Here is a 19,182-nt window from a genome sequence, read left to right as displayed (position 1 = left end):
TGAACTCTGCCTTGTCCACAGTTTTGATGATTACTTCTTTGTTTCTACAGCAGCAAACGTACTTACGTCTTTACTTGCAAACAATATTTTACATATATGTTAAATATTTGCTTACTTTTACAGATGGCATTGACACTACATATCTGTCTCTATCAGCAAATATCTATGGATTTAGGTTCTGATTGTCACTTATTTGATATAATACATTTAGCCTATAATTTGCTGACAGAATTTCAAGCAATAAAGGCTGTTGCTGATGCCTGATAAAAAGTATGTGTAATAAAAATATATTCTGATAGAATACTATGTATAACAATCTGATGAATTAGCAATTTGTTAACATATGTATTCAGTACCTCTTGACCTTTCTGATCCAAACAAGTTTGTGCATTTGCCAATTCTTGATCCCGAAGATCTAATCGTGTCTCCAAAGCCCGCATCTTTCTTTCCCAGTCCATTTTTTTGTTGCTTACCATGATGTCAATTTGTTCCATTAATTCCTGAAGCTCAGCCTCACAAGGAGAAGTTCTGGCAATTGTAGGAAAGTAAAATACATTTTAAGGTAGTAAAATGTGAGGGCAAGAAAAATTATTACATTGCTCTGCATAGCTTGATCATTATTTCCTGAAAAATTGTTCAATTATTTAAATGGGAATAAGTTCAAAAGCTGAAGGTTAAATTTTAAAATTAATAAAGCGAATTTCAGAGCTAATAGTGTATATATACTTAATTTTTTAAAATAACATTTTTTAGAGTAGACTGATTCTAAGGAATATGCTAATTAGGAAAAATTATAAGACTTAGCTTCAGGATCAATGCTCTTCCATATAGGCATACATGTACCTATGTCTATCATAACTTCAGAAGGTTTGACAGAGGCAGACTGGGATATCATTCGTGTCTGTTAAGGATAGAAGAGCAAGCCTGGGCTAGGTAGGACCAGATTCAAGGGTACCAACTGGGCTATAGTATGGCTCCTCAAGGAGAGGAATTTGGCGTGATATGGCTGGTTTTTGTTTCTAAGGAATTTGATCAGGCAGTGATATGGTTTGGCTGTTTCCCCACCAAAATCTCAACTTGAATTGTATCTCCCAGAATTCCCATGTGTTATGGGAGGAACCCAGGGGAAGGTAATTGGATCATGGGGCCGGTCTTTCCTGTGCTATTCTCGTGATAATGACTAAGTCTCATGAGATCTGATGAATTTATCAGGGGTTTCTGCTTTTGCTTCTTCCTCATTTTCTCTTGCCTCCATCATGTAAGAAGTGCTTTTGGGCTCCCACCATGATTCTGAGGCCTCCCAAGCCACATGGAACTGAAAGTCCAATTAAACCTCTTTTTCTTCCCAATCTCGGGTATGTCTTTATTAGCAGTGTGAAAACAGACTAATACAGTAAATTGATACCAGTAGAGTGGGGAGTTGCTGAAAAGATAACTGAAAATGTGGAAGCAACTTTGGAACTGGGTAACAGGCAGAGGTTGGAACAGTTCAGAGGGCTCAGAAGAAGACAGAAAAATCTGGGAAATTTTGGAACCTCCTAGAGACTTGTTAAATGGCTTTGACAAAAATGCTGATAGTGATATGAACAATAAGGTCCAGGCTGAGGTGGTCCCAGACGGAGATAAGGAACTTTTTGGGAACTGGAGTAAAGGTTACTCTTGTTATGTTTTTTCAAAGATACTGGAGGCATTTTGCCTCTGACCTAGAGATTTGTGGAACTTTGAACTTGAGAGAGATGATTTAGGGTATCTGGCAGAAGAAATTTCTAAGCAGCAAAGCATTCAAGAGGTGACTTGAGTGCTGTTAAAGGCATTCAGTTTTAAAAGTGAAACAGAGCATAAAAGTTCAGAAAATTTGCTGCCTGATGGTGCACTAGAAAAGAAAAACCCATTTTTTGAGGACAAATTCAAATCAGCTGCAGAAATTTGCATAAGTAGCAAGGAGCCTGATGTTAATCTCCCAAACCATGGGGAAAATGTCCCCAGGACTTGTCAGAAACCTTTACAGCAGCACCCCCCATCACAGGCCCAGAGACCCAGGAAGAAAAAGTGGTTTCATGGGTCAGGCCCAGGGCCCCTGTGCTGTGTGCAGCCTAGGGACTTGGTGTCCTGTGTCCCAACTGCTCCAGCCATGGCTGAAAGGGGCCAATGTAGAGCTTGGGCTGTGGCTTCAGAGGGTAGAAGCCCCAAGCATTGGCAGCTTTCACATGGTGTTGAACCTTCAGGTGCACAGAAGTCAAGAATTGAGGTTTGGGAACCTCTGCCTAGATTTCAGAAGATATATGGAAATGCCTGGATGCCCAGGCAGAAGTTTGCTTCAGGGGTGGGGCCCTCATGGAGAACCTCTGCTAGGGCAGGGCAGAAGGGAAATGTGGGGTGGGAGCACCCACACAGAGTCCCTACTGAGGCACTGCCTATTGGAGCTGTGAGAAGAGTGCCACTGTCCTCCAGACCCCAGAATGGTAGATCCAACAACAACTTGCACTGTGCACCTGGAAAAGCCACAGACACTCAACGCCAGTCTGTGAAAGCAGCCTGGAGGGAGGCTGTGCCCTGTAAAGCCACGGAGGCAGAGCTCCCCAAGACCATGGGAACCCACCTTTTGCATCAGCATGACCTGGATGTGAGACCTGAAGTCAAAGGAGATCATTTTGGAGCTTTAAGATTTGACTGCCCTGCTGGATTTCAAACATGCATGGGGTCTGTAACCCCTGTTTTGGCCAGTTTCTCCCATTTGGAATGGCTGCATTTACCCAATTACTTGTACCCCCATTATATGTATGAAGTAACTAGCTTTGTTTGATCTTACAGGCTCATAGGTAGAAGGGACTTGCCTTGTCTCAGATGAGACTTTGGACTGTGGATTTTTGGGTTAATGATGAAATGAGTTAAATCTTTGGGGGACTGTTGGGAACTTGATTGGTTTTGAAATGTGAGGATATGAGATTTGGAGGGGCCAGGGTTGGAATGATATGGTTTGGCTCTCAACTTGAATTGATCGCCCAGAATTCCCATGTGTTGTGGAAGAGACCCAGGGGCAGGTAATTGAATCATGGAGGGCAGTCTTTCTCATGCCATTCTCCTGACAGCGAATAAGTCTCACAAAACCTGAAGGGTTTATCGGGGGTTTCTGCTTTTGCTTCTTCCTCATTTTCTCTTGCCTCCACCATGTAAGAAGTGCCTTCCACCTCTTGCCATGAATCTGAGGCCTCCCCAGCTATGTAGAACTGTAAGTTCAATTAAATCTCTTTTTCTTCTCAGTCTCAGGTACATCTTTATCAGCAGCATGAAAACAAACTAAGGCAGGCAGGTTTGGAGAGATACTGTAAGTCTTTAGAGTGTGAGGTTACTATTACTCATATACATTGTAATATCTGGGGTCTGGGAGGGTTTATTGAGTATCAAACAAAATGCTTTGTATAACAGCTAGGATTATAGCTACTGTTGTTAAGAAGACAGATTGGTAAGTGCTCTCACTACAGAGTTCTTTTTCAAAGAAGTTGAAGCATTCTCCAGGGAGCTGGCATGAGTCCAGTCACTCAGACTGGATTAGCAGGTAGGTATTGAGGCCTTACACTTCAGCCTAAGGAATATACAAATGTCCAGATTAGAAAAGCAAGTTATTTCAGCATCCATTTCAATGGTGGTAATGAGGCTTCCAATGTATTTGTGTAGCTGGGAGGAAGACAGGAGGGACAGGCAGGTGCAACATGACAGCATTTCCTCCATTTAGTTTCACTAAATCAGAGTTTTAGAGGTAATTAAGGATCATTTAGCATTTTGATAAAACTCAGGCTCAGAGAGGCCCAAGGTCACACAGCTAATTAATGGAAGAGCAAGAACTAGATCCTAGGCAGCTGCTTCCCATTTAATGTGTCTTCCTGTATACCACACAGCAAAAGACACAGTGTTTTCAATAAGAACATGCTTGAAAAATACAGTACAAATTTGCTCCATTACAATAAGGTTAGAAACAGGTATTAAAATCCAAAGAATTGAGAATTTCCAGAATCATTTTCTAAGATATCCAGAATCAACCCAAACAGAAGTTGTTCCTTTGGTTTATTCAATATGATATTTACCAGTTTTGACATCAGAGAGGTTTTAAGTACAAAGTGCCATTCTGAAGTCTTCTCCTAGCATTCCTGGAGGAATGTTAGGCCCAGAGGCTTTCAATTTTTACTTAAAACCTAAAATAAATCTGACAAAAGGATGTATACTAATTCCTCTATAAATAACTTGATTGAATTTTAAGACTGAATTTTAATTGGAATTATCATATAGGGGAAAAGAATAGAACTATGGCCTGGTGGTTTCACACCGTTTTTCTTTTTCATGACAACATGTACCACCCTGTACGGTAAATAGATTTTGTCTATTTTTTCCGCTCTGAAGAAAAAGGACTATGTCAATGTAAGCTCTAGGAAAAAAGAACTGTATCAGTCTGGTTCATCACCATCTCACCAGAGCCTAGTATATTACTGTAGCACACAGTAGATGCTCAATAAATCTCTGAAGAATGAATGAGTTCCTTTAATTGCTAACTTTTGGCATGTAAGAATGTACCATGCTAAGAAAGTTAAAATACAGGCCTACAGTAGAGTCTGAACATAATGTAATCTACTCAATCAATATTGTTCAGTGAATGATTTATTTCCTGGTTATGGTTATGCTATGCAAAAGTTAGAATGTTAGACTCTCAGGATGGAAAAACTCTTACAAGTCAACTAGTCCAACTACCCCAACTACCCATCCAGTGTTTGCATTCCTCTATAAATATATATATATTTATATATGTATATATTATACATGTATATATAATATATAAAATATATTATGTAAAAATATGTATTTTATATTAAAATTATTAAATATGATTATATATAATTTTTTTTAGATGGAGTCTCGCTCTGTTGCCCAGGCTCGAGTGCAGTGGCACAATCTTGGCTCATTAGCACCTCTGCCTCCCAGGTTCAAACGATTCTCTGGCCTCAGCCTTCCAAGTAGCTGGGACTACAGGCACGTGCCACCACATCTGGCTGATTTTTTTTTTTTTGTATTTTTAGTAGAGACAGGGTTTCATCATGTTGGCCAGGCTGGTCTCAAACTTCTGACCTCAGGTGATCCACCCGCTTTGGCCTCCCAAAGTTCTGGGGTTACAGGTGTGAGCCACCGCACCTGGCCCCTCTACAAATATTTCTTAACAGAATCATCTATCATACACTACTGATCAGAATCAGCAGGTCTAGGACAGACCCTAAGATTCTGCATCAGTAACAAAAGCATCAAGTGATTCTGATGCATTCCAAAGTTTGTGACCTGTTTTTTAATATCACTGCTAAGAAGTTATCCAGCCTAGGTCTGAATTCTTCCCTTAAGAGGTAACCACTGTCTGAGATTGTAGCTAGACAATGTGTTTTAGACAGATCTTTTTTATATTGAAGAAGTTTTCCATCCATTGGTCCTAATTTGATCTCAGTGAGTCCACTGAGACCATTCAGGACAAATGCCTTTTCAACACAGTAGATTTTAAAGTACTTGAATACAGTCATCAGTGTGACAAATACAGTTTTGACTGCACTTCTAGTCTTCTTTTGTCAGTGTTCAATATTAGAGACTGAATATATGAATGGACAATAATCAGACCATATGACAGTAGACTCTGACCCATAATTTCTGCAACAACACAACCAGTCCAGAAAGCCAAGCCACAAAATCTGCAGCAATTGTCCCCTAATGGTCAGGGCTTGATCACTGACTGCCATCTTCCCTAATTTCTGTCCCCACTTCCAACTCAGAACAAACCAGAGAAAGTCAAATATACTCCTCAAAACAATCCTCACTTTTAGTTATTCTGTCTCGAGACTCTACATGCCAGCTCCCTCCAATGAGGGCACACCTGAACCCTTCTCCCTTTTTTTTACCTTAAAGCTTTCCCACTCCTCTGCCTCCCTTTGAGTCTCTGCCAAATGCAAGTGATAGTGGGTGATTCCCTTGGTATAGCAAGCTCTGAATAAATAAATACCTTCAGTTGTTTTCATTTGGGTGATCTTTATTTCCACAAATATTTTTATTTCCTTCTATTGCTCCTAGAGATTTTTTTCTTCACCACTCTGTACTCAGTATCCAGTATACTGCCTGAAAAATACTAGATGCTTAATACACATTTGCTGAATGAAAAAAAAAAGAATGACTATGGTAAGATTTTCAGACCCTTCATAATTCTGGCTCTTCTTTGAACAATTTTTTTTTTGTCAATTTCATTCTTGAAATGTAGCATTTGGAACTTTAAGATAATACGACAGGCATGGTCTAATCAGTTCAGAGGGGGTCTCACAGATCCTTTGTTTTACGTGCCATATACTTTTATTTAACCAGATGGAGGTCACATTAGTTAATTTGGGAGAGGAAAGGGTAAAGCAGTGACATCACATTGTTTCAAGGTGGGTTTATTCTTATCTAAAAATCTTATTTCTTTTTTATGCATGCTATGAGTAAGCCACCTATTCACTATCTTGTGCTTGTTTAGTTTTTTGAGAGGAGGGGTCCAATGATAGGGCTGTGTATTTATTCTTATTCAATTTCAGCTTGATAGTTTCAGTCTTTCATTGTGGGTCATCATCACTAGTTCTTTCAGCAAACATTCATTAAGCACCGTGTAAGGTACTGGGAAAACAGAGACACAAGAGCAATTGCCTGTGAATAGAGAGACTTGCAAGGCAGGCAGGCAGAATAAAAGACTGATGAATATATTCAGGCTGTCAAAAAGGAGGGGTGCTGAATACAGACTTGCAGAGGGTGGGTTATCACAGAGGTCTTCCTAAATGAGGTAACATCTGAGCTTATATCTGGGATCCTGTTTCTATCAGAGAATATATTCTCTATATCTCCCAGCTTTGTGTGAGCTGCAGACTTGATAAGCATTACCTGCTGTGTGTGTGTATATATGTTTCATCCTATATACATACACACACACACGTATATGGTATATATGTATTTAGTATATAAATGAAACAGGTACATAAAAAATGTGTATTATACATATATAATATACAGAATATAAAAATATATACGTACATATTTATATATATACATGCAGTTTTTATATATACACAAGTCATTGTATAAAATGCCATAAAGGACAAAGTGGAAGACAGACCCTTGTAGCACTCCCTACCAAGCCCTTCAGAATGACAGTGATCTGTTGTTTACTTTTAAAAATTATGATCAGACAGTAATCCATTTAATTAGCCTTATAATTTTTTCTTTCTTTCCCACAAAAACATCATGCCAGAGCCCAAATACAAGTCTATGCTGTTTCTCTGCTACACCAGCAGACTAACCTTGTGAGGCGAGGCTGGTCTAGTAAGCAAGGAGTTGGGGTATCCCTGGTGAGTCCTGGTGGCCATTACTTCCTCTTTTAAGGCCCACAAACCACTGCTTATCTCTCTTCCAGAGTCTTACCTAAGATTTAGTCAAACTCAATTTTACATCAAACTCAGCTTTTTCTCAAACTTAATATTCCCTTTTGAAATTCAATTGTTCAATCTTCTAGTATATTTTCTGTTCTTCAGCTTTTCAGATAATTACTTGTAAATCTAGTGAACTTTAAAATAAGATTTTTTAAAAGGCTCAATGTAGCCTCCTTAATGTAGCTGGGCATTGGCATTTTTTACTATATTTCCATTACTTCCTTTAGTCAAACGCTAACTAACACTATGCTAAGTATCTTCTTGAACCTCCTTTCATGGATCCTCACAATATCCCCATAACATAGGTATTATTATCCAATTTTAGAAAAGTTGAGTTAGTGGTTAAAAAAGGAAAAGTCCTCTGAGTCTTCCAGCTTTGGAAACTAGGTGGATTGTGTCTAATACACTACTTAAGACATGCAAAACTCTATTCCTTACTATAAGGTGTATCTTGGGAGCAATTCACAAAGGAAGGTCCTGCAGTCAGGCCAGATCTTTCTGCATTAATCCTTTAACTCACTAAGCCAGAAGAGAGGGGGCACACAGACTTCCAGGGTGACATGCCCATCTAGAGCCTATAATCAAAGTATCAAGATATCGAGTTTGGAGGTGAAGAGGGGGTAAAATAGAAAACTAAATAGTGGCAAGTATACTAAAGAGGGCAGGGGAATGGAAGAGAGAGTCACATTCAGAGTAAAAAGAGCCAGGGTAAGATATATGGACATATATGAAGGTGGCCCAGAGCAATTTTGGGCTGGTGGGCTCATACCCCAAAGCCCTTTAACAACATAGGGCTTATGTGCTAGTTCTTCCCCCCAACTTTTTTTCTTTTCTTTTCTTTTCTTTTTTTTTTTTTTGATACAGGGTCTCACTCTGTCACCTAGGCTGGAGAGCAGTTGGCACAATCATAGCTCCCTCCTCTGGTCTCACGTGATCCTCCTGCCTCAATCTCCTGAGTCACTAGGACCATAGGTGTACACCACCATGCTCAGCTAATATTTGAAATTTTTTATAGAGACAGGGACTTCCTATGTTGTCAAGGCTAGTCTTGAATTCCTGGCCTCAAGTGATCCTTCCACCTCAGTCTCCCAAATTATTGAGATTATAGGCATGAGCCACCATGCCCAGCCTTATATGCTAGCTCTTAAAAGGGCAGACATGAACCTAAAATAAAAATTGGATAAAAATACTTGAACATTAACTAATAAAAGTTTTTTTTAAAGAAAAAAAAGACCAACCTTCAACAGATACATTGCTATAATGATCATATGACTCGTTAGCCAAACCAGGACAATTTTGAAAGTGAAAGGAGCACTAATAATAATTATGCCAGCACACACAAGGTATAAACAGTTACTATTCTGGACAAACTGGGATTCAGGATTAGCCTACCCATTACCAATGGGAAAACAGAGGTGCAGAGACAAGTTGTGGGGGAAAAAGTCAAATTTGAAATCAAGACTAAGAAATTTGCTCAAAACCATACAATTACATAGAAACTGAATAACTTGCTTCTGAATAACTTTTTGGTAAATAATGAAATTAAGGCAGAAGTCAAGAAGATCTTTGAAACTAATGAGAACAAAGACACAACATGCCATATTCTCTGGGACACAGCTAAGGCAGTGTTAAGAGGAAAATTTTACAGCACTAAATGCCCACATCAAAAAGTCAGATCTCAATTTAACAACTTAACAGAATAACTAGATAATCAAGAGAAAACCAACCCCAAAGCTAGCAGAAGACAAGAAATAAACAAAATCAGAGCTGAATTGAAGGAGACAGAGACATAAAAAATAATTCAAAAGATCAATGAATCCAGGAGTTGGTTTTTTGAAAAAAATGAATAAAATAGATAGACAGCTAGCTAGACCAATAAAGAAGAAAAGAGAGAAGATCCAAATAAACACAATTAGAAATGACAAAGGGGAAATTACCACTGACTCCACAGAAATACAAATAATCATTAGAGAATATTATACATACCTCTATGCACATAAACTAGAAAATCTAGGAGAAATGGATAAATTTCTGGACACACACACACTCCTAAAACTGAGCCAGGAAAAAACTGAGTCTCTGAACTGGGTGCGGTGGCTCATGCCTGTAATCCCAGCGCTTTGGGAGGCTGAGGTGGGCGGATCATGAGGTCAGGAGATTGAGACCATCCTGGCTAACACGGTGAAACGCTGTCTCTACTAAAAATACAAAAATATTAGCCAGGCATGGTGGCATACGCCTGTAGTCCCAGCTACTCGGGAGGCTGAAGCAGGAGAATGGCATGAACCCAGGAGGCAGAGCTTGAAGTGAGCTGAGATTGTGCCACTGCACTCCAGCCTGGGAGACAGAGTGAGACTCCGTCAAAAAAACAAACAAACAAAAAAGCTGATCTCTGAACAGACCAACAATGGGCTCTGAAATTGAATCAGTAATAAATAGCCTAACAACCAAAAACAGCCCAGGACCAGAAAGATTCACAGCTGAATTCTACCAGATGTACAAAGAAGAGCTGGTACCATTGCTACTGAAACTATTCCAAAAAACTGAGGAGGACAGACTGTTCCCAAACTCATTCTATGAGGCCAGCATCATCCTGACCAAAACCTGGCAGAGAAAAGAACAAAAGAAGAAAACCTCAGGCTAATATCCTTGATGAACATGGATGCAAAAATCCTCAGCAAAATACTGGTAAATGGAATCCAGCAGCACATCAAAAAGCTCATCCACCATACTCAAGTAGGCTTTGTCTCTGGGATGCAAGGGTGATTCAACATATGCAAGTCAATAATTATGTGATTCATCACATAAATAGAACTAAAGACAAAAACCACATGATTATCTCAGTAGATGAAGAAAAGGCTTTCAATAAAATTCAGCATCATGTTAAAAACTCTCAATAAATTAAGTTCCAAAGAAACATACATCAAAATAATAAGAGCCATCTATGACAAACCCACAGCCAACATCATACTGAATGGGCAAAAGCTGGAAGCATTCCCCTTGAAAACAGACACAAGACAAGGATGCCCTCTTCCACCACTCCTACTCAACATAGTATTGGAAGTCCTGGCCAGGCCAATCAAGCAAGGGAAAGAAATAAAGGGCATCCAAATAGGAAGAGAAGAAGTCAAACTATCCTTGTTTGCAGATGACATGATCCTATATCTAGAAACCCCATAGTCTTGGCCTGAAAACTCCTTAAGCTGGTAAACAACTTCAGCAAAGTCTCAGGACACAAAATCAATGTGCAAAAATCACTAGCATTCCTATACACCAACAACAATTAAGCTGAGAGCCAAATCAGGAATGCAATCTCATTCACAACTGCCACAAAAAGAATAAAATACTTAGGAATACAGCTCACCAGGGAACTGCAAGATCTCTACAATGAGAATTACAAAACGCTGCTCAAAGAAACCAGAGATGATACAAACAAATGGAAAAACATTCCATGCTCATGGTTAGGAAGAAACAGTATCACTAAAATGGCCATACTGCCTACAACAATTTATAAATTCAGTGTTATTTCTATTAAGCTACCTATGACATTCCTCAAAGAACTAGAAAAAAAAAACAGAAAAAACTAGTTTAAAAATTCCTCTGAAAGTCTAGGTGCAGTGGCTCATACCTGTAATCCCAATACTTTGAGAGACCAAGGTGGGCAGATCACTTGAGTTCAGGAGTTCGAAACCAGTCTGGGCAACATCGATGCTTTTTTCATAGCATCGATGGTCTTTACATTTTGGCATGTTTTTGCAATGGCTGGTACCGGTTGTTCCTTTCCATGTTTAGGGCTTCCTTCAGGGTCTCTTGTAAGGCAGGCCTGGTGGTGACAAAATCTCTAAGCATTTGCTTGTCTGTAAAGGATTTTATTTCTCCTTCACTTATGAAACTTAGTTTGGCTGGATATGAAATTCTGGGTTGAAAATTCTTTTCTTTAAGAAAGTTGAATATTGGCCCCCACTTTCTTCTGGCTTGTAGAGTTTCTGCCGAGAGATCTGCTGTTAGTCTGATGGGCTTCCCTTTGTGGGTAACCCGACCTTTCTCTCTGGCTGCCCTTAACAGTTTTTCCTTCATTTCAACTTTGGTGAATCTGACAATTATGTGTCTCGGAGTTGCTCTTCTTGAGGAGTATCTTTGTGGCGTTCTCTGTATTTCCTGAATTTGAATGTTGGCCTGCCTTACTAGGTTGGGGAAGTTCTCCTGGATGATATCCTGAAGAGTGTTTTCCAACTTGGTTCCATTTTCCCCCCCACTTTCAGGCACCCCAATCAGATGTAGATTTGGTCTTTTCACATAATCCCATACTTCTTGAAGGCTTTGTTCATTTCTTTTTCCTCTTTTTTCTTTAGACTTCTCTTCTCGCTTCACTTCATTCATTTGATCTTCAATCGCTGATACTCTTTCTTCCAGTTGATCGAGTCGGTTACTGAAGCTTGTGCATTTGTCATGTATTTCTCATGTCATGGTTTTTATCTCTGTCAGTTCATTTATGGCCTTCTCTGCATTGATTATTCTAGTTATCCATTCTTCCATTCTTTTTTCAAGATTTTTAGTTTCTTTGCGCTGAGTATGTAATTCCTCCTTTAGCTCTGAGAAGTTTGATAAACTGAAGCCTTCTTCTCTTAACTCGTCAAAGTCATTCTCCATCCAGCTTTGATCCGTTGCTGGCAATGAGCTGTGTTCCTTTGGAGGGGGAGATGCGCTCTTATTTTTTGAAATTTCCAGCTTTTCTGCCCTGCTTTTTCCCCATCTTTGTGGTTTTATCTGCTGTTGGTCTTTGATGATGGTGACGTACTGATGGGGTTTTGGTGTGGGTATCCTTCCTGTTTGATAGTTTTCCTTCTAATAGTCAGGACCCTCAGCTATAGATCTGTTGGAGATTGCTTGAGGTCCACTCCAGACCCTGTTTGCCTGGGTATCAGCAGCAGAGGCTGCAGAAGATAGAATATTGCTGAACAGCGAGTGTACCTATCTGATTCTTGCTTTGGAAGCTTCGTCTCAGGGGTGTACCTCGCCGTGTGAGATGTGGGGTGTCGGTCTGCCCCTAGTGGGGGATGTCTCCCAGTTAGGCTACTCAGGGGTCAGGGATCCACTTGAGCAGGCAGTCTGTCCCTTCTCAGATCTCAAACTCTGTGTTGGGAGATCTACTTCTCTCTTTAAAGCTGTCAGACAGGGTCGTTTTTGTTTTTGTTTTTGTTTTGAGATGGAGTTTTGCTCTCGTTGCCCAGGCTGGAGTGTAATGGCACAATCTCGGCTCACCGCAACTTCCGCCTCCCAAGTTCAAATGATTCTCCTGCCTCACCTCCTCAGTGGCTGGTATTACAGGCATGCACCACCACACCAGGCTAATTTTGTATTTTTAGTAGAGATGGGGTTTCTCCATGTTCGTCAGGCTGGTCTTGAACTCCCAACCTCAGGTGATCTGCCTGCCTTGGCTTCCCAAAGTGCTGGGATTACAGGCGTGAGCCACTGCGCCTGGCCTCAATTTGTTAATCTAACCATATGCTATTTATATGTGGAGACAAACTTGATATGACATAAAAAAGGTTGAAAACAAGGTAATGAACAAAGATATTATTGATTAAAGTATATTAAAAAGAAAGCAGGGATGGTAATATTAATATCAGGCAAAGTAGAATTAAAACAGAAAACATCAGTTTATACTTGTGCTATATTTTATCATGTTAATCACATAATATGCTGAGAAGATATACCCATAAATCTTGACACATCGAGCAACAGAACACTGAAATATGTAAACCAAAAATTGTTAGTAATACAAGAAGGATTAGACAAACTACAATTATAGTGAAGATCTTCCTTAGAATTTGACAGATCAAATAAACAAAAATTAATGTAACTGTACTTGAAAAACACAAGTTAAACATAACAACAATTAAAATGTTTGATTATATAACTTTTTTAGCCTTTTTACTCAACCAAAAGAGAACGTACATGTGTTTTCAAATACCCAAAGGACATTAATAAAAGTTGATCCTGCAATAGACTACAAGAATAATCTTAGTGAAACTGACAGAGTCAAAATCATATAGTCCATATCCTATGACTATGGTAGTAGAAAGATTAAAAAGTAATAATAAAAAGATAACTAAATGCCCCTTGAAATTACATTTTCTAAATATCACTTGAGTCAAAGAAGATATCAAATTTGAAATGACAGATTATTTAGAAAATGATAGTGAGAACACTAACCCTATGGCAGGCAGCAAAGTTGTGCTCAGGAGGAAAGTTACATGCTTTTTATTATTTAAAGAAATAATGAAATCCAGAAATCATGAAAATAACTGAAGCAAATTTTTCAAACCATGGGAACAAAATAAAATAAACCATAAAAGGGCAAACTGGTAAGTAGAAATTCATGAATAAGAAAACAAAAACAAAGCAAAATCTAGAGAAGGTTTTCTTAAAAAGGCCAATAAAAGGGATCACTTAAACATTCCATAATTATGTTCTGGAAACGCACTTTAAAAACAAAAAGAACAAATGTAAAATTGAGTTTCAATTACAAGGAGTTTAGATTATTATGGCACAAATACAAACACCTATAATTGGGAGAAATCATGGATAAATTAACATCAAACTGGGTTATAACCATGATATCCGAGAATATTGATTCACTCACACTGAAAATGTTCTGTGGGAAAGCTCCCACTGTAGGCCTTGCCACTTTCTGCTTCTGCTCTGTGTAATCTTTTCCCCTAGATATAATCTCTGCCCGAATGCTGTCTTACCAAACCATCTTTGTTTGACCACTCCATTCACACTCTCTACTTTTCCCACCCTTAGACTGCTTTATTTTTCTTCATATCACCATATGATACAAATTTTATGTTTATTATCGGTCTCTTCCACTATAGTATAAGCCCCTTGAGAAACAGTTGTCTATTTTGTTCACTGCTACCTTTCTGGTGCCTAGACCAGTAAGTAGCTCACAGTAGACTCTAAATAAGTATCTGTTAAATGTAGGCTGCTCCACAAAACATTACTGTATATGTAGGTGATATGGTTTAATAAGCTACATAACAAGCCCCTGATGATGAAGTTTTATTGTATTCATGATCTGGATTTATACATACTTCTCAATAGCATGTGGGACTGAGGCAGTGCCAACCTGGGGTCTCCATGCTTTGGAGACCATGGTAGGCAGTGTCTGGCCCCATGTCTACTGTGATCAGTGGAACAATACCTCAGGAAAACCTCTGATAACTCTCATTAACTTGGGGGGTTGTAATCACACCATACCCAAACAAGTTCTACTGTTCCTTACTAAATTCTAAGTTCTTTAAGGACAAGGTCTGTTTCTTAAATGACTCCATGGCCTTGGATTTGCAGGAGTGAAGTGATAGCTGGTACCCAACCTTAGGTTCAACATCTTCAATCTGCATCTTAGCTCTTAGTGCTATCATCACACCACAGACCCAACACATACTTAACCCAGAATCCTAACTTGGCTCTGCTATGGATACCAGGCAGGCTGCTCCCTGCATCTCATTGCCACCCATTTCCAACGCAGAAAGGAACACAGGGATTGGAGCCAGGCATACCTGAATTCAAATCCTACTTTCTTTACTAACCTGGTGTATATTCTAGGATGAGCTCCTGCTTTTTTTGTCCTTCTACCTTTCTGAGGCTCAATGTGGTAGAGGATGCTAGTTTTTCACCAATATCCATTCTTCCTCCTTTGTTCTAGAACTTCTAAGCTTCGTCTGGTCATATGGTTGCCTAGTTACAGACCGTATTTCCCAACCTTTCTTGCTGTTAGTTGTAACTCTGGGATTAAGTTCTGGCCAATGGAAAACGAAGAGAAATGAGACCTGCCATTTCCATGTTATACTCCTAAATGAAAATGTCTTACTCTCTCCTCTTTCCCTTCTCCTTCCCTATGGAAGGAGTGCAGTCATGATGACAGAGCACACTTATGATGATAGGAGCTGAAACAACCACTTTGGTCCTAGAGATAGAAATCGTTAGTGAAGATGGCAGAGTTGCCAAACCAATCCTGGTCTGCGTATCTTGGGCGAGCATAGCACCTGTGACAAGTATATGAAACAGAAATAATCTTCAATCTTACTTAAGCTGCTGTTTTTGGAGTCTCTTTGTTATAAGAGCTTAGACTGTACTCTAATATATTTACTTTTCTTAGTTGTAAAATGAGAATAATGCCTAGCAGGGCTGTTGTAAGAAGGAGTATGCAGTAGCAGCTAAAAAGTGATAGCTATGATTATTATTCAGACTTGTGCAGCTTTCTTTCAGCCTGACATCAAAGTTATGGTCTGGGCAGAATTTCTGAAAGTGAGACAACTGAAGTGGTGTGACTAGTGCCAAAGTCAGCTGCAATCAAGATTAGGCACTATACAACCACCCCTTCACCCCCTCATTCCCCAAACTCTGTGTTCAGCCAGTGGTCAGTTGGCTAGTGACTGGAAGAGAAAACTCTGTGATGCTGGTAGCAGGTAAAGAGTTAGGACAGATATTTGTAAACAGGAATTTGATTTTCTACAATGACAAATGCTATACAAATTTTATTTTTATCTCTTCGTGAAACTTCTGGTAAAATATCTAGTTCTTGATGATGTTTTTACAGAGTTGGATCTATTCTCAGCCTATGTTTAAGTGTTGAGATCAGCCTTAAGGGGCAAGAGTAGAGGGAAACTTGAGATACTCAATGCAGCAAAAAAGGAGCAAGCTGTCAAAGAGGGGTTGCATTGTGGTAATAGAAGAGCACATGAAGCCTGCCTCAGCATCCATCACCCTTAGATATTGGACAGTCACTAAGAGTTGGAAAACAGTGATTTTTTGAGTGCAGATCTTTAGTGTCAAAATCAGAAACTCTCGCATTATAATCCTTAATTACAGTCACTTGATATTTCCTTTCATCTGCCTCACCAAACATAATTGGCATATCCTTCTCTTAATAGTAAATTTCAAAATTCATGTGTTCTCAGGAAGTTTTTGGCATAGTTAAGTACATACTTATAAAACAGAAATTTCTCAGCACTTACCCCATTGTATTATGGGCTTGGTTCTCCATGTCAAGAAACTGCTACATCTGGTTTATATTTCTTGATTTTTAATCTGTTAGGGGGAAAATGATCCAAATTCCTAAAATGTTTACATTCATTAACCTATAAAACAGGAAAATTTAGCTACTGGCAAAAACCATTTAGTATGAGTTTTTCTGTGTAGTAGCTCTTGATCCTACAAAATATAGAAACTTGAGTTTTCTGTTTTGGTTTTTTGTTTGTTTTTTGAGATGGAGTCTCGCTCTGTCACCTAGGCTGGAGTGCAGTGGCACATTCTCAGCTTACTGCAACCTCTGCCTCCCGGGTTCTAGCGATTCTCCTGCCTCAGCCTCCTGAGTAGCTGGGACAGGCAATTGCCACCAGGCCCGGCTAAGTTTTGTATTTTTAGTAGGGACGGGGTTTCAGCATGTTGATCAGGCTGGTCCCGGACTCCTGACCTCGTGATCTGCCCACCTTGGCCTCCCAAACTTGAGTTTTTTTGTTTAGCGACCCCTATGCGTTTATGATATTGACTTAGTGATGAATTGAAATATGAGGTACTGACTAAAATGAGCATCCATTTACTACTTATTGAATAATAGCTTGGTACTATGTTGTGTGCAAAGGGCTCAGTACATGAGAATGAGTAAAACAGAATTCCCATTAAAAGAGAAATTCTAGCCAGATGTTCTCAAACTTTCTATTCTTGTGGATCCAATAAAGGTGTGCCTTTATTTGAGTACATTCTTTCTTTGGCCCTCTCTGGGTTTTGTTAGGATGAATATAACTATGAGATTTAAGACAAAAAGGCTACGAATGCCTTTAAAAAGAAATCTTGAAATTCTTCAATGGCTCTATGGGCACTAGCTCACCTCTTGACAAAATAGGGACGTTAGTATTTGCCTAAAGTAAAAAAAAAAAAAAAGTTTTTCTCAGTAATAAAATTTTAGTTAAAAAATAATCTATGACGATAACTGGAGAAAGTATTGAAAAGGACTTCAACTCCTCCGAATCACTGAAAAGTCAAAGAGCATTCAAGAAGGTAGAAAGAGGAGGAAGATTCGAGCTCACATCACTTCCAAATCGAAGAGTTTAGGAAAGACCCTGGAACTATGTGTGGGACAGAGCAGAGAGGAGTAATGGATGGTGAAGGAAAACTTGACCAGAACGCGCAGACCTATAAATGGTTTTGTAGATTTTCAAATCTCTCACTTAAACGTCAGGGAAACTGAGGCACAGATAAGCTAAGTGGCTTGCCAAAGGCCACAGGACTAAAGCCCAGGCCTTCTAACTTACGGCGCAGCTCTGTTCTGGATATGCATGGGTGGGCCCCCCCTCCCAGCCTCTGTCCCCGCGCCACGCGCCCCTCCAGGACCGCGATCGGTTCAAGCCCAGCTTTCCGCAGAGCGGCCGCCCTTTTGGGGTCCCCCTGTCCCGCTCAAGGACCCGCGCCAGCCCGGGGGACAGCCTGGCCTTTGGGTGAGGGTCAGGGGCGAGGCGGGGCCGGGAAGGCCAAGAGCCATTACCTGCGCTGCGCGGCGCTCGCCCGAGAGGTCTGCGGCCGGGGGCGCAGGACCGCGTAGGTCACCTCCCGCCTGGCCAGGCCCGCCCCAAGGGGCCTCGCCACCCGCCTCTGCGCTCCCGCCGCCTGGGCCCTCGCGCCGCGCGACCAACCAGGCAGTTGGGCCTCTCCCTCCCAGCGCTCAGCGCCGCCGCTTGTTGCCATGGGGACGTCGCGGCCCGAACTCGTGGCCGTCGGAATGGGGGATGGGCGCGGCGGCGGCGGCTGCAGCGGGGGTAGACGCTGCCCTGTGGGGGTTCCTCGGCTGCCTTCAACCTCGCCCCGCGCGAGCGCGACCTCGCTATCCCGCAGTTATGCGTCCAGTGCCCCCTCTATTCTGGGTCCTATCCTCTTTGTAGTCCCACTGCCTTACCCCAGGGCCCGGCACCCAAGCTGCAGCCCGGAAATACTGATTGAATGAATGAACCAAAGAGATCACGAAGGAACTGTAAACAGCTCGGGAGTTCATCATCCAGGTTCCTTAAATCCCCTTGGCCCTCTCCTCTTACTCAAATTTGAAGTGGTATGAAAAAGAAATAAACTTGGGGTAAAGAGAACCGCTTTTCTCTCCGTGCACCCTAGTGTCTTCCAGCTGGTAGGAGCTGGATTTCATCGCTCAGCCCGATTCCTGTGGTGATTAACAGCATCTGCTTGTACCTGGCTTTCCAAGCGCGATGGGTCCTTAAAAAAACTGCTAGTCAGGCGAGCGGACAGTGTTGCCTCCCTTCAGGGAGAAGGGAATAGCTTCTGAGAGAAGCTGGAACGAAACTCAATGGGACTGACTCCGGATTCTTTCCTTTTTCCACCAAATTCCAAGAGTCATTGATGACAGAATTTCTGTCTCTCTTCATTTCATAGAGGAAATAATAGGAAAGAATATATATTTTCCAACTGACACCTCGAGTGATTTGTTTTAAGCACTTGAATTTTGTGTTTGATTTATTTTAACCAAAGAATTCCTTCCTAATACATGGAGGCGACTACTTAATTCTTAAAGTCTTTTATTTGCACTTTACTTTCATCACTTTAACGCTAATTTGCGACTTTAATATTCCATGAATTTAATGTGCATCCACATCCCTCCATCCAGGTTCCAACTGAATTTTATAAAACCATTATGCTG

The 19,182-nt window shown here is 40.5% G+C and overlaps 1 protein-coding gene across 5 annotated transcripts in view; it reads right to left on the bottom strand.

Moving 5' to 3' along the window:
• Window positions 1–18,865, bottom strand: part of DEUP1 (deuterosome assembly protein 1) — a 90,065-nt gene extending 71,200 nt beyond the window's left edge. For 3 of the 5 annotated variants that reach the window (XR_004435724.1, XR_004435725.1, XM_033204741.1), the window contains exons 1-3: window positions 18,025–18,204; window positions 16,499–16,571; window positions 357–528 (exon numbers count right to left, since the gene is read on the bottom strand). Coding sequence is in view for 3 of the 5 variants with exons in the window: in XM_033204741.1 (XP_033060632.1) it covers window positions 357–528; window positions 16,499–16,527 (201 nt within the window). In the remaining 2 variants the exon portion in view is untranslated. Of the gene's footprint in view, window positions 1–356; window positions 529–15,070; window positions 15,487–16,498; window positions 16,572–18,024; window positions 18,205–18,716 lie in introns of those variants that run through there. The other 2 variants (XM_033204742.1, XM_033204743.1) reach the window with 2 other exon arrangements.
• Between the last annotated feature and the right edge of the window lie 317 nt (window positions 18,866–19,182).

Source organism: Trachypithecus francoisi, unplaced genomic scaffold, assembly GCF_009764315.1.
Source record: "Trachypithecus francoisi isolate TF-2019V2 unplaced genomic scaffold, Tfra_2.0 Lachesis_group8, whole genome shotgun sequence".
Lineage (NCBI taxonomy): Eukaryota > Metazoa > Chordata > Mammalia > Primates > Cercopithecidae > Trachypithecus > Trachypithecus francoisi.
The sequence above is the reverse complement of the archived record's forward strand: the minus strand, read 5'-3'. Positions and strand labels throughout refer to the sequence as shown.